The 25,140-nt window shown below is 41.9% G+C and overlaps 1 protein-coding gene across 1 annotated transcript in view; it reads right to left on the bottom strand.

Annotated features, from left to right (window-relative positions):
• The window catches only part of HS3ST3A1 (heparan sulfate-glucosamine 3-sulfotransferase 3A1), a 79,216-nt gene extending 54,276 nt beyond the window's left edge, over positions 1-24,940 (bottom strand). Inside the window, exon 1 of the mRNA XM_082604888.1 lies at positions 24,287-24,940. Coding sequence (XP_082461014.1) covers positions 24,287-24,885 — 599 coding nt within the window. The 5' untranslated portion in view covers positions 24,886-24,940. The remainder of the gene's footprint in view (positions 1-24,286) is intronic.
• Between the last annotated feature and the right edge of the window lie 200 nt (positions 24,941-25,140).

Below are 25,140 nucleotides of genomic sequence, written 5' to 3'. Positions count from 1 at the left end.
CTTCCTGTCCTGAACAGATGTCTCTGAACCCTTAAAAGGCTTCTCATCGGCTGAGAGAGGGCAGACGAAAAATCACAAAATTGCAACCATCAGCACTGGTGCTGGGCGTAGAGTTTTTCTCAATTACTGTTGAATGCGTGGCCCAGTGTACTAGTACACAATGAAACATGTGGACGGGTCCCCCTGGCCAAAAAGCTGCATTACCACTGCTCTGTAGGAAACTATAGAGTTTACGTTTGATTTTAGGAAACTTTTTTTTTTCTTTCTTTTTTTTTTGGCAGTACGCGGGCCTCTCACTGTTGTGGCCTCTCCCGTTGCGGAGCACAGGCTCCGGAGGCGCAGGCTCAGCGGCCATGGCTCACGGGCCCAGCCGCTCCGCGGCATGTGGGATCTTCCCGGACTGGGGCATGAACCCGTGTCCCCTGCATCGGCAGGCGGACTCTCAACCACTGCGCCACCAGGGAAGCCCTGATTTTAGGAGACTTTTAATGTTAATCCAAGAAAAGCCATTCTTCCATCAGCAGCACCTCAGGGCATGTGTTAATGATATGTTTTCGACACACTGATCTTTATTCAGCCTGTGCACAGCAGCAGGTGTTTTAATGCCTTGGTGTAGAAGATGCTAGAAGTGCAGTGTATTGCAGAAGTCTGAAAGGAGTAGAAATTTTCTCCAAAGACCCAGGTTCTTTCTGACAGAGACTCACGTTTCTGAGAAAATTATCCAATCCGAGAATCTTTCAATGTCTGAGTTTAATCCATTTACATTTATTTTGATTACTTATAAATATGGACTTCTTTTCTACCATCTTATCTGATGCTTTCTAGATTCTATGTCTATTCCTATGTTTTTTTGTTCCTATTCTATGTTTTTTTTTTGCTACTTTGTTGACTTCTATTGGGTTGATTGAGTTTATTTATATTATTTTACCATCTCTCCAGTTTGAAGTTATTTTTATTCTTTCAGTGGTTACATGCAAATGGTTTGCATGATGATTAACTTAAGAAAATCTAAAGTGAATATCACTCTCCTTCTCACTATCAACACTACCCTTCACCTCATTCTCATTAATAATCCAACAAATTTATTACTTTTATTAATTTTACAGTCCTTGCTCATTTAGATGTACAAGCATTTTACCCAATTCTTGGCTCTACACGGCTTTTATGACATCATGCTTTCCTTACGGATTCAGTCTTTGTTGCTAAAGTATATCAGTTAGTAGTTGTTTCAGTGAAAGTCTGTGTGTAGTTAACTCTTTATTTATCTGAACGTTCTCCACGTTCTGTTCTCTGGATGTCTTACTAAAGGTACCTTGGACCTAGTTAGTCTATTCTCTGTGCCTAGAAACCACCCTCTCCTAGTCCTCCGTCTCTTTATCTCTTTGGTAATTTTATCAAAGCTTTTAGTTATTAATTCAACTCTATTGTTCCTTTCACATTCTCTTTGGTTCTTTTCCAAATCTTTTTTATGTTGTCGTAATTTTTCATTGTGATTTTTATATATTTTTAAATTTCTCTAATAACTTAAAACGAGTTGTAAACACCTTTCAGAGTGCTGTATCTTTGAGGTCTTTCTGGGGTTTGCTGAGTCCCCTGTTTCTCACTCACGGTTGATTTCTTTTCTCAAGTGATTGAAATTGCTAATGGTGCCCTCATCCTCCATCCCGGTTGTTCATTCTGGGGAATTCTCCTGGGAACCAAGTTATTAAAAAATCCAAAGCAGTTTTTTTTTTTTTTTTTGTCTGCCAAAGATACCAGGGGTTTCAATGGCCCTGAGACCAGTTCTTATGTTGATTTCTCAGTGTGTGAAATCACAGTTTATACATACTTCTCAGTTTATACTTCAGAGGAAGTATAAACTCAGACCACATGCCAACATATAGAACTGCGGTTTTAATTTTTTGTGGGTGATTTTTTCTTTTGTCCAAAAACCTATAGAGAAGGCAAGCCTCCTGGCCACATTTTTCTGAGCTTGATAGGTGAGCCACGAGGACAGAGAGGAGGGGGTTTGTCATGGCATTTGGCAGATGCAGGGGCCACCATTTTGTCTCTCCTGGGAAACACAGGCTGCATCCCAGAACCCCAGCCTTCCGCCTACAAGCCCTCCCTCCTGGGCATCCTCTACGGGTACCACAGCCTTGGCCTCCACTGCTCTGGCAGGCAGAATTCCCTGCCTGTGGACTCTGGCTGGGGGCACTTGTTTTTGTTGTGGTGGTTGTTATATTTTCTGCAACATCCCTGTGTGTTTATTGTTAGTGGCCGAGGGAGGTGGGAAGGGGATCACATCTTTCCCCAGCTCAGTCCTTCTCATCACTGGAAGTGTTTCTGAGATAAATAAAGGTTTTCATTGTGAGGCTATATCAGTCCCACATCTCATGAGCGGAGAGGCTAAGCGTACAGCATCTCTGTGCATTGCAGGAACACACGGCAGATGCATACAGCACAGGAGCCCTCCGAAGGAGACGACCCTGAAATGCATCACCTGCCCAAAGCCTGATGCTCACAGAGGACCCAAGAATGAACTTGATGAGTCATCACTCCTGTTCCCAGGCTGCGTCCTGCCAGCTCTTCTGGTTCCTCTTTCTCTGTACAACCAGCCATGATTTTTAAGATGTCCATTTCTCACAACTAGCAACTTCTGAAATTTTAATGTAGGAAACTAGACTGGAAGTAAAATTCTGATGTAAATCCCTTTCCCTTGGGAAAGACAGTGGGAGGAAGAAAAGGGCAAAACAGAACTTCTGAAGAGCACACCCAAGAACTTCAAGGACGCCTGCCCTTGCAACCTCGCTGGTTTTCGCATTCTCTGCTTAAAAACCTAAAATGGGTCTTGAGCCATCCCTCGCTCCTCCCACCTTCCTGCTGACGGAAGCTGGGCCCTGGGAATTCTATTCTGGGTGCCACTAATCCCGCTTGGAAAGTGGCACAGTGCGGAAGACAGGAGTTAGCAGGTTAGCCAACGGTTAATCTAACCTCTCAAAGTCTTCTCAGAGCTCCAAGTGATAAAATCTTCTAGAATTATTGACAGTCAAATATTCTCCACACATTTGTGAGACTCCAGCTGTTACCAAGGGATGCAAAGTAAACAAATGTTCTTAGGCTACAGAAGGTGTAAATCAGCAGTCAGTACTACTAGTAGGCAAAGAAGGTTCATTTCTGTGATATTTCAGTTTCTCCCCCAAATGACTGATTGCTTCCTTCTTCCACGATCTACTACAAAAATCATTTCTTGCTTTTTGTCCTAAAATGATGAGAACAACAGATGCTTAGTCCTAATACACTTTTTCATGATAAAGGGAGTATCACCGTATAAACAACTTTGGAAACAGGAAGAGGAAATCATCACTGGTCCTTAATTCTAGCATGCTAGCATTTTACTGTATCTCCTTTCAGTCTTTTTTTCCTTATGACTTTTATTTCAATATCGTAAAATGATATTTAAAATCATTTTACCCCATGTATTTACAGGAGTTTGGGGTTCCTAAGTATCTCATTTTTTTTTTTTATCACAACAACCCTCTAACTTGAGCCTGGTAAAAATTCTTGGCCCTATGTTACAGAGAAAGAAACAAGCACAGGCATTTATTTGGTGGCGAGTTGCTCAGCATCACAGAGAGACAAGAGAAGCTTGTTGTCACGAAAGCTCTCTCCTTAGATGTCTGCAAACACAGGGAACTCAGGTTTGTGACTTCAGCCCGCACAAGCTCATGGGTGCTGAGAACAGTAGCCACAGCTGGGATTAAAGGGAGAAAGGGGGGTGAAGGGTGGCTTGGAGGAGTAGCATCACTAGTCTAACCTGCGTGTGTCTGCTCCGAGCAAGAAAGCCAGTTGTCTTAGGAGCTGTAGCATCCTGAGAGGAATTCCAAACGAAAAAATGCCCCCAAGTACTCCGGGTGACGGCGACACTGGAGGAGGTACATAGCCTCCACTGGAGACTGCTTTGATGAACTTTGCTCATTTGGATCTACAGATCCTGCGCTTTTTTATATTCAGTCTCCTTATTCTTATATTTTATATTGTGCAGTTGACGCATCATTTTAGCAAAAGCTCTTTTCTGTGAAACTGCAGGAAGAAACTCTCCCTCAGAGGACATCCAAGATGGCGCTGGGTATGAATCTGCCAACTCCAGTGGTCTCAGTGACTAACTGGCAACTTACCCCAACTTTCCCAGGGCCCTGTGGTGTCTGAGGAGAGTCACCATGCCCTAAGGGACCGTACAAACAAAAGAGAATCCACAGTGCACAGAGGACACATTGATGGAAAAATATGTGATAAAACAAGCACAATAAAATTCTAAGAATAGACTCTAGGTAGTGAGTAGATGGGTGTTTACTGCAAAAGTCTTTTAACTTTACTATATACTGAAATATTTCATAACAAAATGCTGTTTTGAAAATTAGTGTTCTCCTAAGTAACAGAATGCTGCTGAATAGATTTTTTTCACCTGCCTTCATCTCTCTTCACCTCACCCCCTCACCGTGTCTTTCTTACCTCTACGATTCCTTGAGAACACATCTCTAAAGATGACCAAATATGTTCAGAAAACACTGAGTCAAACCCAGTTTTTAAGAAAACAAAACTGAGGTCCTACCAAGGGGAACAGACTTGTCCCAAATCAAGTCATCACCTGGCGGGTTCAGGAGTACGTCTCCAGTTTTCAGATCACACTGTGACACTTTCCTTCCTAGGAGATGGACAGTTGGACCTTTGTATTGTGGACATTCCTTGAAAGGATTAGAAAACCAACACATTTGGACATTTTAGAAGGAGGTTTAAAAGAAGCCAGGATGCTAAGGACAAGGCAAGAGCCAGCAGAGGTGACGTGTGAGCAGCTGAGCAGCTGATTCTGCGGATACAGGGCTCATGTTTTCCCATTCAAATGAAATTGTCTCTCTGTTGTTTTAGAATCCCAGAAACAGAAACTTGATCACATTTCTACCTGTACAACACTGCTGCGAGTATAAATTCACACAATCCTTTTGGAAATCAATTCAGCAATATGTATCAAATATTCACAGCCTTTGACCTTACGATTCTATTTCTGGCAGGTCATTCTAAACAACTTGTATTCAATATAACAAAAAGCGTTACAAAGATATCCATCAAAGTACTGTGTATAAGAGCCCCAAATTAAAAAATGCCTAAAGGCCTTTGGTAAAGGCCTTAAGTAAATTATGATACATTCTTAAAAGGGGATTTAGAAGTCATTACAATATTTATAAAAGGTCTAACAATATAGTTAGAAAATATTTATATGACACTCCTAAATGATAAAATTTCTAACAAATTGTGCATATGCCCTGAGCTTAATTACATTAACAAATTTAAAAAATATGTGACACATAGTAAAATGCCTGAGAGGAAATACATCACATTGGTTACAAGGCTTGTCTGTACTGCATTTGCTGCATTTTCTGTAATGGTATCCAGTCAGCTGTGCTAGAACTCCAACACGTGCATTCCTAAAATCCCTCCACTACCTAAAATCACACAATAAAAACCACAGAGCTTACGGGGAAAATGGACTTAAGGTACAATACTCTCAAAATTTATCAGTGGCACATTTTTTGAAAGGTAGGAACCTAATAATAACGGTAGCCCAGTTTTCACACTTTAACTGGTTAAGCGATTGATTCATAAACAGTACAATAAATATGACACTTGACCTTGAAAAAGCCCTAAAGTTTTCTAGTGGAATTGCGCATTGGGAGGGTTGCAGCTTGGGAGTTATTGCGAAGTGGTTGAAAGCAGGTTATCAAAAATGGGACGGAAAGCTGTTCACCAGATGTAGATGAATGTAACTCAGAACTGGCTCTGAGCTGAGGTGGCTGGTGGACAGTTGAGGCACATGTGTGCTAATGTGTGCACGTGTGTGTGTGTGTGTTCTTACACGACTCACTTCAGCTGAGTGCAGTTTTCTGCATTCACCTAGTGTTTCTTGCTGATGAAAATGTACACGGGCTACAAATGTACAAATCTAAAATTGGCAGTATAGGCAAACGGTTTCCTAAACTATGAATTCCACTGGAATAAACTCAACGTGTTCGAAACAATCACTCTAGCAGAACTGCTGTATTACCTTTCTAATAAATAAATAAACGTGAATATGAGCTACTAAAACCCTCTTTCTAAAGCGGTCTACACCCTCTGCACTCTCTCCAAACAACTAGTCACATGAATAAAGAATAAATAGATGAGATTCTGCTTGGCAACAGTAGGCAAAAGAAGCCAAGAACTGACTAAATAGTTTACCCTTCAAATAAGTCAGGTTATATCGGTGTTTGAAGACATATCAGAAGATTATTTGTTGACTAGAGCAGCTACGGAACTCATTTAATATACTTTGGTCTGTCAGCTAAGTATTGGGCTAGATGACCTGGAGGTCATTTCTAATGCTAATAATGAGATTTTATGATAGTGTACTTATTTCTTAATAATTAGATAATTTATTTGGGGGTGAGAACAAACAAGTTCAGTTCCGAGAGAATTGAGATTTAGTACAAAGTCCGTGAAACTCAAACAGGAATTGAGTATCATAAAAGTAAATTCGGTCACACTGTTCTGAGCCTAAATATTTCAAATTTTCAAAAACTGTTTATGATACATTTTATATTTTGTTGTGGCTGTGTCTAAAAAAAACTGCAAATCTGTCTTATTTCCATCATTTTTATATGAACATGCACTATTAAACAGTCTACATTACTTTCCTTTGATTACAGATTCCTCTTTCCTTTAACTACTGTCTTAGCATTTCTGTGCCGACAGAATACAACCCACAGACTCAAACTTGTAAATATCACCTGAGAACAATATGAAATTTTCCTCTGATTTTAAACTTACCTTGACTTAAGCAAACAAACACACGCACAAAAAAGCCTTTCCTGGGACACAGTTTGTCCAACAGAACACTTCCTTTTTCTGATGGATGTGATAAAAGGGGAAACGACTCATTTGGCAAAGTATAGTACATCATTACTCAAAGCTGGGTTCAACAGTTCAGATTTTTAAGGCCTTGGGAGTAAGGAAAAGAATTTTCTTTATTTAAGGAAAATGATTTTGCCCATGCTTTCAAAACGGAGCTAGCATGCGACCAAATTCTGATAAGAGGCCCTCAGAAGCCAGAGGCCCAAATCAATACACTGAAATTGTTTACATATTTAGTTATTATGCAATTTCAAGAACTTACTGTTTTGAAGGGCAACGATTTCACCCAAACCTTTAAAACTGTGCTGCAGATTATGACAATAGGTACACATACGTCCCATGTTCAAGCCAATGTACTAACAGAGCTGTTTAAATAAACTATTATTTATTTGCTTTCTTTTATGAAGGAAGGGGAAACAATGCCTGAAAGAAGAGAGTCAAAATATAATCTATTTGAAAGGATACACAACGAGGTCCTGCTGTAGAGCACAGGGAACTAGATTCAATGTCCTCGGATAAATGGAAAAGAATAGGAAAGAGTGTATACATATGTATAACTGAGTCACTGTGCTGTGCAGTAGAAACTAACACAACATTGTAAATCAACTATATGTCAATAAAAAAATTAAAAACATATATATATAATCTATCCCTTGACATAGTTTGATGAACAATCAGGGGATTGGCCATGGAATGAGACATCTCATGTCCAACAGATTTCCAAGTATTTCATAATAATCACCTTTTACATCTGCATACCCCTGTTCATACATTGTATCAGGTGACTCATGATTTTCCTGTTTCCTCTCCCCAAGAAATCGATAATCTATTAAAGAAACCATATTTGAAATACTGTCATATTTTTCTGAAATCCTCTTTGTCTGTCGTAGATAGTAACCCCCAGCAGACACACTGATGCTATGTAAGCAGACTGCACAGTTCACGAGGTTCAGACACGTGTTAATTTTGCAGACGCAGACGATGTGAATTCCTGTGAAGGCACATAGCCCGTTCAGTCTCCACCAATGTGGGGAGATGCTCCTTTTCGAGAAAGATCAAGTGGACAGAATAATGAGGACCTTTACTGGAAACTGATGGCCACAGGAAGGCTTGCAGACAGGGAGACACACAAGGAGGGGCAGGTGCGAACATTTCCACATCTGAGAATTTCAGGACTCACAAAAGTCCCCAGAGGTATCTACCGAAAACATCAAGGGTTCCAGATCTGAGCCAGGTCTGAACCCGCTTTCCCACTCCACGCCCCTCCTCGTGGGTCTCTGGGCCCCTTTACTGGTGGCCTCTGAAGCCTTAGCTCAGCAGTGCTTCTCTTTCTTTTCCCCTTCTAGTTTTCTACCTTCTCCACTGCTGCAATTATGCAGCCCTCTGGCCACGCAATGAGAAGTTCTCCAGTTCTGTCACACAAATGCAAAGGGCGACACGGTGGCCTGCTTCATTTTAATCAGGATATTAGATGAGTGAAGATTTCATGCAGTCATTTATTTACACGTAAGCCCTCGAGCTTCTGAGTTCCTCGGTCCTCTGGTCGTCTCACCCCCCCTTCCCAAATCTCACCACCACGCTGACCTCTCACCACGCTGTTTAAAGGTCCACCCTCAATTTCTGAGTGGACTAGAAAGGACCATCATGGTGAAACAGATGAATTATTTGCAATACTCCAAGACTAAACCTAGAGAGATGCCATGAAAACAGTTTCTGAACTTTAGATTACGCGAGTCCCCTTATTTTAAGCAATTTTCAACTTGAAATGTCCTTCACGTCCTTTCCCTAAGAGCCTCTATGAGTCAGAAAGAAATGACTGCCATTGACTTAAATGAGAAACAAACACTACAAAAACAATTTTTTTTCCCATAAGCAGTAGATCTGTGAGTCAGTCAGTAGGAGTAAGTTGGTTTGGTTTTCTCAGGTTTTTCTTTTTTCCTTTTTTTTTTTTTTTTAAATGCTTTCTCATCAGCAGCAAAATTTCCGGGGAAGAGAAAGGAAAATATTAGAAGCATTACAAAGAATGTCTTCTATTTGGTATTCCTAGAGAAAAATAAGATGTCACCAACAGGGACTTCCCTGGTGGTCCAGTGGGTGGGACTCCGCAATCCCAATGCAGGGGCCCAGGTTCGATCCCCGGTCAGGGAACTAACAAGATCCTGCACACGTGCCGCAACTAAGAGCTCTCGTGCCGCAACTAAGACCCAGTGCAACCTCAATAAATAAATAAATAAATAAAAATAAATCTTAAAAAAAAAAAGATGTCACCAGTGAAAGAATATCCATGGTTGAAACTTTAAACTTCAGTGTTGGTGAGAGAAAACACAAAGCATTCAGAAGTCCTCATTCTTTCAGGGAATTTTCAAGTGAGTTTTCAAAAAGACAGAGATTCTTAAAGCAAGTTTCTTTTGCTGCCCAGCCTTGCAATGGAGTTTAGAATAGGCTGGTATAGCACTGCCTTGAAAATTAGCCACTACACTTTTACCAGAATGTTCAAGAAACTTAAACAGGTCTATCAGATGCTACTTGTGTTCAGTAACTAATGCAGGAAGTCTTAAGCATCCATCCAAAGAGCACAGTCTGCAATTAAAAAAGAAAAGGCTTCCTAAAACCTTGTGATAAAGAAACTGCTGATCAAGCCACCAGACCTAAGTAACAACATCCATGCAGAAAACAGGACACACAAATGCAGTAACCAGGACAGAAACATACTAAACACATTGTAAAAACCTCCTTTCTATATAGGGAAGTTTTATTTACGTGGATGACCAGCCATAATGTTCATAAAGCAAGTAGGAGGACCCCACTGGCCAACTCAATCCAGGAAAAAGAGGGAGACAGCAAAGATCAGGCAGACACATGGATGAAGTTCATCACACTCTCTGCCTCTTCTGAGTAATTTTCTTTTACCCAACAACACACTGCCCGCTGGCTTTTGTCACACGCCATAGCCCACCTGGTCTCAGGGTCACCAATAACTTCCTAGTTGACGAGACAAACATTCTTTGGTCTTGGACCTCTATTCACACCTTCTGTAGCATTTCATACCACTGACCTTGAAAACATCTCTTCCCTGCTACTGCCAACATTTTCTTATGAAAATTTTAAATGTAGCAAAAATTGGTAAGAACTGTACAACCAAACACCCATCTACCCACAAACTAGACTCTAAATAGGGATTTTTCTGCACTTTTATTATCACATATCTACACAACCCTCTACCCATCCATCAATTCATCTCATCCTTTTGAATGTGTTTCAAACCAAATTCTAGACATCAGTACCTTTCCCTCTAAACACTTGTGCGTGCACGGCATAAACTGTAGAAACGGTCCTTCTTTGGGGCAAGAATATAACCATGTTTTCCTGTTCCTGCTCTTCCCTCCCTCCCCTGTGTTTCTGTTCCACAGTTTCATATCTCGGCTACAGTGACGGCTGGCACGGCCTCAGCCATCAGGCCTACGGTGGCCCCAAGCCTGACCTTATTTGTGTGCTCCAGCCCACCTTGAGGCTCCATCCACTTCATGTGCCTAAAACAAAGTTGCCTGTTCCCCTTGGTACCTGTTAATTCCTCTGTGTCCCTCCCTATGACAGTCACAGTCAATCATAACTATCCCTGAGCTAGAAATCCTCCAGTATTCTCCAGTTTCTCCCCTTCCTCCTCGTTAGCATCCCACACAAAGTTTTATGATTCCTTCCACCAAAACGTCCAGCAAAATCTCCTTCCTACCACTTCCCATGGCCATGGCCCTGTTCTAGTTCAAGCCTCCATCTCTGTCCTTGAGACTCAACAACCAGGGGCTTGGTGTGCATCCCCCGCCCTTCCCATGCCACCTCGGACTGGGTTTCCTGGGCAGAACCAGAGGACGTCTACGGAATCAGCTCTCTATGGAAAGCCTTCAAAACCCCTCCCCTGGCCTTGCCTCAAGAGCCGTAACTACCCAATATGGTAGCCACTGGCCTCAGGGAGCTACTGAATACTCGAAATGTGGGTAGTCGGAATTGAGAAATGCCGCAAGCATAAAATGCATATGAGGGACTGGTGATTAAGACTCCGTGCTTCCAAGGCAGGGGGCACAGGTTCGAACCCTGGTCAGGGAACTAAGATCCCACATGCAGTGTGGCACGGCCAAAAAATAAAAATAAAATAAAATAAAGTGTTAAAAAATAAAATAAAATAAAATGCATATGAGATTTGGAAGATTTTGTACAAAAAATGCAAAATGTCTCGTTGATAATGTTTTATTGTTGATTACATATTGAAATTATAATATTTCAGACAACTTGGCTTCAATCAAAATATTATTAGAATGAACATTGCCTCTTCATTCCTACTTTTTAAAGAAGCTACCAGAACATTTAAAAGGACATATGCGGTTCCCGTTACATTTCTGTTGGACAACGCTGATCTAGAATGAAGTCCAAACTCCCTAAACATGTTATTGAATGGTCTCAAAAATCTTTTCTGACACTTTGATCCCAACGTGATGCCTCACTCTTCACCTACAAACTCAGACTGCTGACTGAAACTGCTGGGTGGGATTGCTTCTCAGGACAGAGGTCAGGTGACCCCATCACAGGATGCCCAGGCATCCAGAAGACAGACGGAAGAATAGAGAAGCAGGGGAAGATCTATGTAAATTAAACAGCTACTCAAGACAAAGTCAAGGAAACAGCAAAAGGCATTATTAAGCTTTTTTTAAAAAATGACCAAAGACTGCCGATTTGTGTTTATATGATGTCTCTTCCAAAGTAGAACATTTGTCATTGAGCATATGAATCACCTTTACATGGAATGCCACCATGCTGAACAAGTCTGCATATTTCAAAAAGTTTCCACTGGTCACTGCCTGGGATGGACACTTCTAGCCTCATCCAGTCTCGAGGAGCTGTTATTTCTGAGCGGCACCTCGCATAGGGGGTCCCTCAGCTACACCCTCAGCACCTCCCATGAATGTTCATGGTGGATACTCACATGCTAAGTAAAGTAAGGGAAGGTCCAGGGACATATTTGAAGCTTTTAGCCTATCCTAGAAGTCTGCAAACCAGGCCAGTGAGCCAAAGGCCTGTTTTGGTCAATAACGTTTTATTGGAACATAGCCACACCCATTCATTTACATATTGTCTAAGGCTGCTTTCCTGCTAAAAAGCAGAGTTGAATAGTTGTGACGGAGACCATATGACCCAGGAAACCTAAAACATTTACTATTGGCCCTTTCCAGAAAAAAAATCACTGAGCCATGGCCTAAGGCATCATCTTTTTTTATTAAACAAAGAGTGAATCTCTTCTGTGACAGGTACAGTTCCAGGGCCCAGAGATACAAAGTTGAAAAAGACGAAGGTTAGTTTCTCGAGGGACCCTGAAGCATGTTCACTTTAGTCTCTTCACACAGGACTTCTGTTCATACTGGCCAGTGCTTTTCAAACTTTTTCCTATTGAAATCCACTAATAATAATTACGTTTACATCCAATCTTTCAGCACACACTGATCTATTTATGTATGTACATACCTGAACCAAGCCTGTCAAGATAATATTTGCCCGGCTTACTACCTGGGATCCACTCTCTTATTTTATCCTGTTATAGCCCCTTCCATTAAAAAAATAATAATTGGTTTTATTATACACTAATGTCTTGGGATTCACAGTTTGAAAAACTCTTAATACACACCAGCTTTTTGTTGCTAACTCTGATCTTCACTATAAGCCAAAGGTTATAAACTAGCAGCCCCTCTCCTCCAGATGAAATTGATTTACTCCCTCTATGCAGAATTTTGGTTTGTGTTAGTTTTGGTTTTTAATATGTTAATTATTTCTCAATATGTTTTTTAAAAAATCAGTATCCCAAGATTCTTTAGAAAAATCAGAGGGCAGGGCAATCATGAGTCTACTTTCTTTCTTGGTAACTGTCAGCTGGAGCTGAGAAGTGGTTTCTCCAATGTCTGCTTCCAACTTGCCACCCTCTGCCACAGGGCAAATGCACCTGAAAATCCCAAGAATTTTCATCGCAAGCATTAGCTCCCCATGAACTCTCCCCCCCATATAAATATAAAACAGATCCAATGTGTTTTCTTTCCATCATTAAACCCTAGCAGGGCATTCTAGTAGACCCTCTGGCTTTGGGGAAAGCCTTTTTTAACAGATACTGTTGTAATCTCAAGTCCTCCTACACCAAGAAGAAAGAGAAAGGTCTCATTAGAAAGAAAAACAAGCGGCCTTTATTTCTTTAAGAAAAACCCACAACATCTGATGAAAGAAACTACAATAATTAAAGTCCACCAGAAAATTAAGAAAAAACCCAGATGCCAGTTTTTGTTTACTCAAAAGCTTTGTTTGTAAAACGAAATCACTTCATCACTGCAGCCTTTTCTTACCACCAGAACTTTTCAAACATCGATTGCAAGCAAACATGGCTTCAGTTAAGAAAGGTGACCAGGGGCGCAGTTAGCTCTGGGAATGTAACTTTCGTTTCGGCTTAATTCAGTTCCCTTTTTAAATACCTGAGCTTAAGGAGAATCTGCAAAGATTTACGACCGTAACAAACACACCACTTTTGAATTTGTCATTCAAACCAGCCTGGCAACTTTGATATTTCCTATTGAAAGGAGAGCTCTAATCCAAGTAAGAACTCTGAAAAAGGGAAAAGGAATTTTATTCCCATAATTTGATTGATTACTTCCTACTCTGAACGCTCGAGAGAGAGAAAAAGCAAACTTTTTTTCTGTCTGTAGTTGGATTTCTCCCACTAATCTTTTACAAGCAGGTAACAACCATAAAACACAAATTACTTACAAGGATCCACAGGCCAATCATGCTAGCTGGGTTCCAAAATCCATAAGCATCAAAATACTGGGGAAAACATCTGAGATGAAAACCACAAATGTAAAGATGAATTGATCACTGACTAAATTCAATTCAATACTTTAATTTGCCAGTTCTGGGAGGAGAAAGAATAATGCTATCAATTGTTCCATTCTCTGGAATAATTTTGCCATCGATACAAATCCTCCAAAATGATATTTATGTAATTCAGAGCATGCAATGGTTTCCCACTTGTAGTCTCCAGAATTTTACCCTGAAAAATGGAAGCTCTAAGCTCTTGTCTTTTAGCTTAACCTTGGGCAACGCACCCTGTTTTCTCATAGGCAGAAGACAATCTCTGAGATACTTTCTAATTCCAACTTCCTTTACGGTTTATGATTCTGTCTGGTTAGAGCCAGAAAAGTTCAAATCAACAACCATGCCTTATTTGGCAATGATCCGATCACTACAGTAAAGAGCTTGGCACTATTAATGACCAGCTGGCAGGATAATTAGATAAAAATTATTAATAACAATAATAATGAAGATAGAAGAGTGCTTGGGGGTAAAAATTGGGCTATGGCCTGATTGGGAATATTAACATTTCTAAAGAATAAAAAGTGTCAATCAGAAAGTGCAAGTACATGTATATGGATGACTGAGTCACTTTGCTGTGTACCTGAAACTATTACAACATTGTTAATTGGCTATACTCCAATATAAAATAAAAAGCTAAAAAATAAAGGGCAAATACAGAAAAGAGTGAGAAAGATGGACTTTGGCAGTGACTCAGCCATGGACTTTGGCATGACTCAGCCATGGCTGGTTGGGGGTTTCCTACAAAGTTGAAGACACCAGGGAATGGGTACAACCACCAACTCGCCTTGTCCCACTTCCAGGAGCAGCCAGCCACCTTCTCATATATCTCTGACAATATTTTGGCTTCCCCATGCAGCCATTTAGAAGAAGGAAACTTGCTCATTTGGACCACTAAACAAAGAGGTTTTTTTCAGGGTGATTATTTTTCAATGGGTGGGTGAAAAATCAATTGAATGGCTCAGGATTTCTGATATGATCAATAAGATGAGCTCTGTGATCAGATTATATTATTTCTTAAAAAAAAAAAGAATTACACAAAAAGTAGAGGTGGTTTTAGTTATTCCAGATAGGCCAATAGACTCACAAGGATATTTAAAGACTTAAAAATTCACTTTGTCAACCCTATGTTGATATGCTGCCTAGTTTTTAACTAAAGGTCTAAGGCCCAGAACCAAACATGTCCAAGTCCTTCTATCACATGGGACAGGCATTCAATCCCTACCATCGTTGAGCCACTGATGGCTGGATATCTAGGCAGGAACCACACACGGGCAATTCCATCTGAGAACATGATGCTTCCCAGCGGTGAAGCATTGGCATAAGGTGGGTGGACTTGGGTTCAGCACTAGTTCTACTATTTACTTGACTATATGACCCTGGGCAAGTTACTTCATCTTTTTGAGCCTCAGTTTCTTGAGCTATAAAAGGCAGTAAATGATAGGACCTACCTAATGATATTAGTCTTATTAATAAAATATCCAGACTACATGCAGCAGGTCATGCAGTAAAATCTAGCAACATCCAGTGTGGGCTCAACAAATGCAGCTATTATTACCTTACATCTAAAATGATAGATAGATCATTCAGACAGAAAATTAGTAAGGAAACATTGGATTTGAACTATGTGTTAGACTGGATAGACCTAACAGACATATACAGAACATTCCATACAACAGCAGCAGGATGCACACAGAACGTTCTCCAGGGTGGATCGTATGCTTGACCACAAATCTAGTCTTAACACATTTAAGAAGATTGAGATCATATCAAGTATCTTTTCTGAACACAATGGTATGAAGCCTGAAATCAGTAACAAGCAGAAAACTGGAAAATTCACAAATGTGTGGATGTTGAACAACATCCTACTTAAAACCAATGAGCCAAAGAAGAAATCAAAAAGTAAATCAGAAAATATCTTGAGACAAATGAAAATGGAATCCGAACACACCAAAACTTATGGGATGCAGCAAAAGCAGTTCTAAGAGGGAGGTTCATAGTGACAAATGCCTACATTAAGGAAAAAGAAAATCTCAAATAAGCAACCTAACTTTACCCCTTAAGGAACCAGAAAAAGAAGAGCAATCTAAGCCCACAGTTAGAAGAAGGAAAGCAATAACGAAAATCAGAGTGAAAATAAATGAAATAGAAACTAAAATGACAGATTTCGTCAAATGTACTTTGCAGGGTTCAAATATTTTGCTATTTTTAAAAAGTTTCAACATGCATGAAGAAAAGCATTATACCAACTAAGATGGGAAAATGTCAAACAATAAGCCCAGAATGGCATTAAATCACAGAATTATTTTTATCTACATAAGCATTTAGTAGCCTGTCCTTTGCACGATACAGGTTCATAAAACAGATGCAACCATGGTAAGTGAGCCAACGATTAAGAGGAAATACTGTTATCTTCTCTGAGTCTCAAGATGTACCAGGTGTTGTTTCATTTTGCCTAAGTGAAAATGTGATTTTAATTTTGACAGTTGTTAAAATATCAAAGGAAATGTTTTGAGGCAGATTGTCATTACTCTATTAAACCTGAGCCTCTGATGCACAACAGAAGCAGAAAATGCCAGCACGCTACCTGGACAGGAACTTTGAGTCTGATAATGCTGGCATCCCAGGCTTAGCTGTTCCAGCAGGAAGAACCACCAGGATGCCCAGGTCCTGTCCTCCAGTGCTCTGGAAGTTGGATTTTCTCCCTTCCACCCTCTCCTTCAACCCTGTGATTGCTCCAGGTCTGCTTTGCTCCTGTGGCAGATCCCATAAGCCAGGGTCTAAACCAAAGGTTAAAGCACAAGGGCAAGTAAGCAGATAGAACATTTAAGCTGACCCAGAAAATCCAGACTGTGCTGTCATCTTAGCTGTAAGGAGTGTCCCCAGGCACGGCCCCATCTCGTCACCACATCACCAGCTTCCCCAGTCCTGACAACTGCCCCTCCTACATTGGAGGCAAAAAAGCCAGATGCCCACATCAGATTTTCCTCTGACCCCTACTTCAGTTCTTTGTGTTCTCAAAAACTTGCCACCGACATCAAAGTTTTTGCTCTCCAGGCAGAAAGGGATTCAGTCAGGGCTGGGTGACTTTTTATACCTTCTTGACTTGACACTTGCCAACCATAAAGAAGAGAAAGAAAGACAAAACAGTCTCTGTCCGTGTTTCAGAGACATGAGAGTAGGAGGGGGCCCTGAGCCAATTTTATTATGAAATAAGCTGAGGGAAAGATCAGCATGCCTGGAGCAACAGGTGCTGGCGTGGAGGGAGCTAGCAGGCTGGTGCTGGGGGCCTCGGGGAGGAGAGGAGTGAAGGGCTGGCTTGGTGGAGTGTTTCAGGATGACCCCTCACACCCTCTGCCTTCTTTGTTAATGGTGTTCTTTTCCCTTTGGTTTTGGAATCATTCTAGACAACAAAACTGTAAAAAAAAAAAACAAAACAAAAAAGCAGTACAGAAAAATCTCAGAGACCCTTTCAGCCAGACAGTTTCCCCTGAGGTTGTCATCTTTCATAACCCTGGTAAAGGATCAAAACCAAGAAATCAACCTTGGTATGACACCGTGAACTAAACCACACACATCAGTCACATTTCCTCAGTTTTCCACCAATGCCCTTTTTCTATTCCAGGATCCAGTCGACGGTACCAGACTGTATTTATGCATTAGCAATTAGTCTCTTTTGAGACAGTTTATCGGTCTTATTTTGTTATTCATGATCTCGCCATTTGTGAAGAACGCTGGTCAGGTATTCTGCGGCTGTACCATCCATTCATGCTGGTCTAACGTTTTCTCATGATTAGATGGGGGTCAAGGATTTAGGGGAAGAAAACCCCACAGGTGAAGCCCTCCTCCCTGCCTTACACCAGGGGATACAAGATCTCAACACAGCAACTAGGGAACGTCACCCTCAGCACTTGGTCCAGTGGGGTCCGCCACGTTCCTCCACTGTAGCGTTCCCATGTTCCCCTTTCCCCCTTCCTTATTTTTTTTTAAGTTGAATTATAGTTGATTTACAATGTTATATTAGTTTCGGGTGTACAGCAAAGTGATTCAGATGTAAATACATATCTATCTAATCTTTTCAGATTCTTCTCCCTTATAGGTTATTACAGAATATTGAGTAGAGTTCCCTGTGCTCTACAGTAGGTCCTTGCTGGTGATCTATTCTATATATAGTAGTGCATACCTGCTCACCCCCCCTCACCAGGCCCTGGACCAAAGTCACAGGAAACAGTCTCCCGTTGGAACTCCGAAAACACCTTCCTATAAAACTATCCCACGTGGTGGATCTTCCCAAAGTGTATCTCAGGTGCATTAAGGGTTAAACAGGCTTCTGGGTGCTGCCTGTTAAGAACCCTGGGACCCTCTTCCAGAGCCTGTACAACACAGGGACAGAAATAAGACTGCATTACTGATGTTGAAATAAAATCATCTGGGAGTATTTTCATGTGAAGCTGGCTTTCAGAAACAGAGGCAAAACACACTAACAAAACTAATCTGGGCATATGGCGTTCCTTTCAGGCACACACATTTCTAACATAAATCTCCCAATCACTTCTCTCTTCTTTTTCAGGTTTATTGTCAAGGCAGCTCTTTTCTATTTCTCTCCAAAGGATAACCTCCCTGCCTGAAAGAGCCGGCTCAGGCAGAGTGGCGGTAAGTGCTCCCCAGGATGATTTTTTTTTTTTAAGTGAGACCAAATATACTCTGATCATGATGAGGTTTTCAAAGTCCACCCTTTTGAGTTCCTTGCTGACTCTCCCTCCCACTAGGTGGCGCTAAAGGTCACATTCAAAGTGGGCTGCTCTCAAAAGAGACCAGGAAGAGGATTTTTTTTTTTTTTAACCTTTGTGAGAATATCACAAGTACTAAACTAACGGCAAGTACTAAACTTCCTTCTTATTAAGCAGTTCCCCTTTTCTTTTTCACATTTACTGCCATCTGACAGCTTCTGAAACTGAGCAAATCTGAACTTCTGGAATCCAGCTTTCAAGGAATCACAGAATAAATGTAAATGTTAGAGGCGTAACAGTCATGACCACATGAGTAATATATAAAATCAGGAGTTGCATCATTGGAGGCAAGCAGCTGGGAAGATGTTTCAATTCTCTGAACTCAGCATTTCCTCAGTTTCTACATTCTGCTTTCACATAAGTTTATTTCACATAAGTTTATTTATTAACTATATCAATATTCCCCCCTCCAAATAGATTTTTTAAACTGTATCAAATGAGCAAAGATTTTAAAGTGCTTCCAAACATTTTTAAGACATTCTTAAAAATGCAAAGACTAGGGAGCTAAAATATTACTTAGGTGCAATTTCCTCTGTTACACATCAAAGGCATATGTTTTAATAAGAAACCTCATTTCCACAATTATGATTCATCACTTAAGGAAAAACAAACTTTCTAAAAGCTTCGAGTCTAATATCATTGGGAAGCACATGGAGAAAGGATGCTCTTTATCAGCCCAGTTCCTGTTCCTTGGGGGAGGAAGACATGCCCCCAAGGGAAATCGCTACATCTATCAAGTTCCCAACCCAGCGCAGCAATGTGGCTGATGGTAATCGTGATGTGCAGTCCTTCAAATGCATCCCGTAGAGATAGCAGGCCTTTGTTGTTTATACCAAGTCAGTTTGTTTGCTCTGTGACACTCTCCTACTATGATGGGAGCATCTGGTCTGTGTAAGGTCAGCCCCTGTTGCCATTAATTGCACAGGCTTATTTTGTTCTCATGACCCCTCCAGAATACAGATTTGGCACGTACTCTTTCTGGGCCAATCAACAGACATTTCTATGAGACAAATATTTTGGCCAGAGCGTTTCTTGATTTTTTTTAAGAGGAAGGCAGAAGATTACAATATCGTGGAGGGTTTTCGCTCCTACTTGGCTGTGCATTTCACACACTACATCAGCACATGATAAATCTCATCACTACACGGGAATAATCACTCACATAAGGTATTCCAATGCCAGGCTATACCAAACATGGTTTTGCTATTGTTGTTTTTAATGCCTGGACTCAATAATCCTAGACCTTGCTCCACCTGGGTGTCTGATGCTGCTCAGAAGTTCCCCAACCACTAAATAACTTTTCTGTTATCAATTCTACCACTTTCCCCACCTACTGGGTACCTGCTCTTGCATACATGTGTGTAGGGGTTCATGAATGAACCTCGTGCGCCACACACACACACACACACACACACACACAATGAGACTGTTAGACTTGTCTTGCTGGGTTGGTCTACTGGGGAGATGAACCCAGGGCAAACAAAATGGCAGCATGTGGCTTCTCAAAGGGGTTCTTTGCAACCCCTCAGTTGATGGAGAGTGTCCAATCACTGAGGGCTCCAGGGAGCAAATGCATGAAAGAAATTGGGCCCTCCCCCAACACACACACAGACATGTACCCTAGACTCAGGGCCCAAAGCTGCTTCTCCCCGATTTCCCCCCAACACCTCTTATCCCTTCCAAGGTCCTTCGCTTCCCTCTGAGGACACAGAGCCCCTCTGGATGTCGATCCCCAGGACCTTGCATGGGTGGCCAGACTCGCTTGGCTCGAATTTCACTTCCAACCCTTCATGTAGAAGGGCTGGTGGCTCAGGAGGGTGGGAAAGTGCGCACGGAGGTGCTCTGCAGCTGCTCCCAGCTGCTCCGAGATGCGATCGCCCCCGATAGGAACTGTTAGTGCCTCCGCTCAGCCCGCCTCTCCCATGGACTTGATAAACAAGGCAGTGATCAGGAAGGGCCAGAAGACTTCACATTCTGATGAAGCCACGGAAAGGACCAACTCCTCAACTCCAAGCTGAGGAATCTTTGATCTTTCTGGACGCTACAGAGTAAAATAAGTTTAGTGACATTCTTCCCTGGGGAAATCACCCCGTCTCACTAAAGAAAATGAGTCAAAATATAGGAAAGAGACGTGCTAGTACAAGAGATTAGATGATGAACACTTACTGTCTTGTCCCCAAATAAAAGACTGAAGTGTTACAGAATCCAAACAGTTATATTCATATACATATATAAATATATATATATATGTAACTAGTATATATAAGCACACACATATCTTTAAATACTTTATAAATAGGTATCTTTTGTCTTAGGAGAAAAATAACCATGGCCTCTAGTTGGTGCAGATATACAGGCAGAGTAGGGGAGGGGGCTTCTTTTAGAATTCCAAGTTCACCTGCTCTTGAACCACAGCAGAGGCATTTGGTCTTAACTTCCAGAAAAGATCTCAAAGTTCTGAAGGTAATGAAATAATTCCCCCCTTTTCTTGAGGAACCCACCACACATCCCATGGAAATGGAGACCACTCACGGTGAAGGATTGCTTTCCTGTGACACGCAAGCCACAGACATTTGTTGTCCTGATATCATGTCAGCTAAATTAAGTAATGTGGAATGTTTTTTTAAACCCCATCAGAGTGGAGTTTCATATCCAGAAAAGTCCGCTGAAGCGTACTAAATTATCATCAACAAATTTCCTGGCATATTAAAATGTTCCTTTATTTCATTTATTTTAGAGTAATATTAGGACATTTTTAAATCAATAAGAATAATTTCCTTTTTAGAGATTTTAAATAAATTCGTTTTCTTGGCCTTTACTACACATTTGTCCAAACGAAGAAACCATTGATTACACTGTTCTCGGCATGTAGTTTTTAAAGTACTTTTAATTTTTTTCCCAGAGAGAGAAATTTATTGACGCATCCTAACAACAGGCGTTTTTAACTCTCAAACTCAATTTCCAAGAGATTTTCTTCCAACTTCGCAGCAGCAACAGATTTGTCCCGTTGTCAGGACGGTAGGGGGCGCTGCCACAACAAACTATTATGGCAAAAGTGCTTCCGAACATTTCACTGAGCGAAAAAACAAGGCTTAGACATTATGATTCTCCCATGTCAATGAGCATGTAAAAAATATTGTACAAATTTTTTCTCTTCCATAATTCACTTCAGGGTTCAAATACTAGGGTTTTATTTCTGTGTGTGTGTGTGTGTGTGTGTGTGTGTGTGTGTGTGTGTCTGGTCATAAATGTGTTAGAAACCCTATATTACAATTTTTGGGCTGACTCAAGAAGGTCTTAGCGAATCCCTTTACCTAAAATACTGGCTAAACACAAGCAGCTAAAACGTGCCTAATAGTTAAATGGCATTCTGTGTGATTTTTTGTCATAGGTAAGTCTTCAGTCTTTTTCACAAATGTCTAACTCCAAGTTCAGGGCCGAGACGAAAGAGAACTGTAGCAAAGTTTCATTAAATAATCACATAATCCAGGCCCCATAGGTTGGACTTTTTAAATAGTTTTCCATGTAATTGAGCTAAACGTAAATTTATGCGTTCAATAAAAGACCATTGCAAATGGTAAAACAAAGACACTGCTCCAACACTTAGAAAATTAAATTCACCAAACCATGAAGTCTACTGTGCAGTTATTTTTGTAACCACCATAAATTGCTTTATAAAACTCCTCTACCGAAGTAAACAATCCAAGGAGATATTTACTTTACAGCATGCCTCCAGTTTCCAAACAAGACAGCAGCCTAAAAGTTCATGACTTTTTCTTCTTTTTTTCTTTCCTTTTTTTTTTTTAAATACTTGTGTTTCTAGTTACCTTGAAACCTTCCTTCTCTTACACAAGCTCAGAAAGGTCAACGGAAAATAAGATCCAGCTCTGTGGATATACTGTGCCCCCAAATACTCATTTCTGGAATAGGAAGAAACAGTCCTACTTTGTGGAAATAAAAGCTATATAGCAAAATGAAAATAAAGGGTTTTAGTACTAAATATTTCACCATATTTAATAGCACCTCAGAGTCCAACATTGTCTTAGATGTTTTTGGGCAGTCGGCTTGAAATGTGTTCACTTATAGCCCTGTACCAGGCCACATACAATGCAAACTGCTATAGATAAGAGTTTTAGGGGTCTTTAATCACTTCTTTCTTGTGTCCTTGATGGAAAAAACAGAGCTGCCTTTGTGCTAAGAAGAAGGACCTGTTGTTTCCAGATTCAACAGGTCATTTTTATAAGAACTTCCCAGAGGATACAACGTAAATGACAGAAACACAAGGGGATTTTTTAAGTGGCTGATGATTTTAAATGATATATATTCTATAGTAAGGGAAGGTTGTTTGTTTTCCTCTCCAACAAATGGAAAGTTACTGTTTTAAACATGTTTAATGTTCTAGTTCGACTTTTAGGACCAAACGTTTTCTCATGAGTTGGGTTACTGTAAATTTGCTTCCTGTGCTTGACCCTCAAGTAAATAAACTTGTCAAATCACATCCATTTCTCTTTTGGGGATGAATGGTTAATTGAGTGGGCTTTTGAAATATATTTAAATGGTATTGTAACTTTTGTCCTATCATTTCAGTTAAGATAACAAGGAGACTGCAAATTTAATGAACAAGATAAAACTTTATAAAATGGAAAATTCTGGCCTATTCTTCCATATACTCAGAGGAAATAAAAAAAGGCCAATATTTTATGGCAAACAAAATCCAGGTGACACTAAGATTTATTAGAATTTGGCTTATTCTATTATTAAAGGTGGTCTGAATTTGAGAAGACTGCCAAGTTTAAGATTAAGACCTAAATCAGACTTGTTTCCTACCCTGTATTAGGAGGGTTTTTCACAATGTAATCAGGATCCCTATTTTTCCCCACTTTTCATCCTTTCAAAAAATTTTGTCTACCTCATTTTTAAAGGGAATTGTTTGGAGATCCTTAGAAAACTTTCTGCCAGTCCAGAGACAAAAGGTTCTCTTCCCTACAAATACAGAAAGCATTTTATACAAAGTCATTCCTAGCCCCAAACAAAAGTTATTGCCAACGAAGCCTTCTTTAAAACACGCTGCTCTCAGATATATCTCTCCAAAACCTAGAGTCTAGTTCTTGACACTTTAACTCAGTGTCTATATTACTTACTACCTAGAACAATTAGGCAAAGAGTTAAGGTAAATAAATAAACAGGCGATGGCAAAGGCTGCGTTAACTGCAGGGAAACGCCCAGAAGATGAAGAAGAAATAAAAACAGGCTTCCTTGGGAAAGGGATCCACTAGGTCACGTATCTAGTAATTGGTGAACAGGTTTCTAACTTGGAAGAAACATGTTTCTTTTTTTTTTTTCTCTCTCTCTCTCTCTCTTTAGCTACGCACAGGGAAACTTTCACAAAGCAGGAGAAAATGATGAGATTGGCTATTTGGGGAAAAGGGAATTCCAAGAACTAAAGAAAAAATCTGCAAGGCCAAAATTTCCCTCCCACCCGCTCCCTCTTCCCCGGGAGAAGGCAGGGTGGGGAAGGAGACCCCTCATCTTAAGGACAACTACCGATGACCCTCTGCCCTCTGCATGAAACCGGGGAGGGCGATGAACTGGGTGGGCGTCACCACAGGCTCCTCGAGCCCCTACCCCGGGCTCTGGCCGCCCCCGCCTGCCCGCCTTGTCCGGCCCCAGCTCACCGGTACCAGGCGAGGCCCTTATCGTAGCTGCGGTCGAAGAAGTGGGGCTCGGCGCCCACGGCGCGCACGTCGGGGTGCACGCGCAGGAACTCGAGCAGCGCCCGCGTGCCGCCCTTCTTCACGCCGATGATGATGGCCTGCGGCAACTGCTTGCTGCCTTCGTCCAGCAGCAGGGCCAGGGTCCCCGGTGGCGTCTCGGCCACGCTGCTCCCGGCCCCGGAGCCGCCGGGACTCCCCGCCAGGCCAGGGGGCTCCTCTTCCCAGGCCGCCACCTCGCCGTCTTCCCGCGGCGCGGGCGGCCGGCGCCTCGGCCACGGCTGCACTTGCAGGAGGCGCTTCCTTCGCGCGGCCGCGGGCCACGCCGCCGGCTCCCCCGGGCCTCCCGCCGGGATGCCGCGACTCGGGGCCCCCGCCTCCTTGCCACCGCCCGACCGCCCCACGACGGGGCCCGACAGGGTCTGGCAGCGCTCGGCCAGGCAGTAGAAGACGTAGAGGGACGTGAGCAAGGAGCAGAGCATCAGCAAGAACTTCCGGAAGATGCTGCGGGACAGCGGCTCGGCCGAGGTGGGGTGGGAGCCGGCCGGGGCCGGAGGGGCCATCCTAGCCGGAGGCGACGTCGGGCAGCGCGCGGGCCATGCTAGGCCGGGACTCCGCCAGGTGCCGTGGCATCCTCCGGGGGGGCCGGCGCGCTGGACGGAGGCCACATCGCCCTGCGCCCCTGCGGCCGTGCGAGCTGCCCGGGCGGCGGCAGCCGAGGCTCCTCGGGGAGACGGAGCCCACGGAGCCCTGCGCGGGATCCCAGCCTCCGGTCGAGGGGGCGGGAAGGGGGACGTGGTGCCGTGCTTAGGAAACCA

The sequence above is a fragment of the Mesoplodon mirus genome (genome assembly GCF_964341445.2).
Source record: "Mesoplodon mirus genome assembly, chromosome: 18".
Taxonomy (NCBI): Eukaryota; Metazoa; Chordata; class Mammalia; order Artiodactyla; family Ziphiidae; genus Mesoplodon; species Mesoplodon mirus.
Note: the sequence above shows the minus strand (reverse complement) of the source record. Positions and strands in the feature narration are given on the sequence as shown.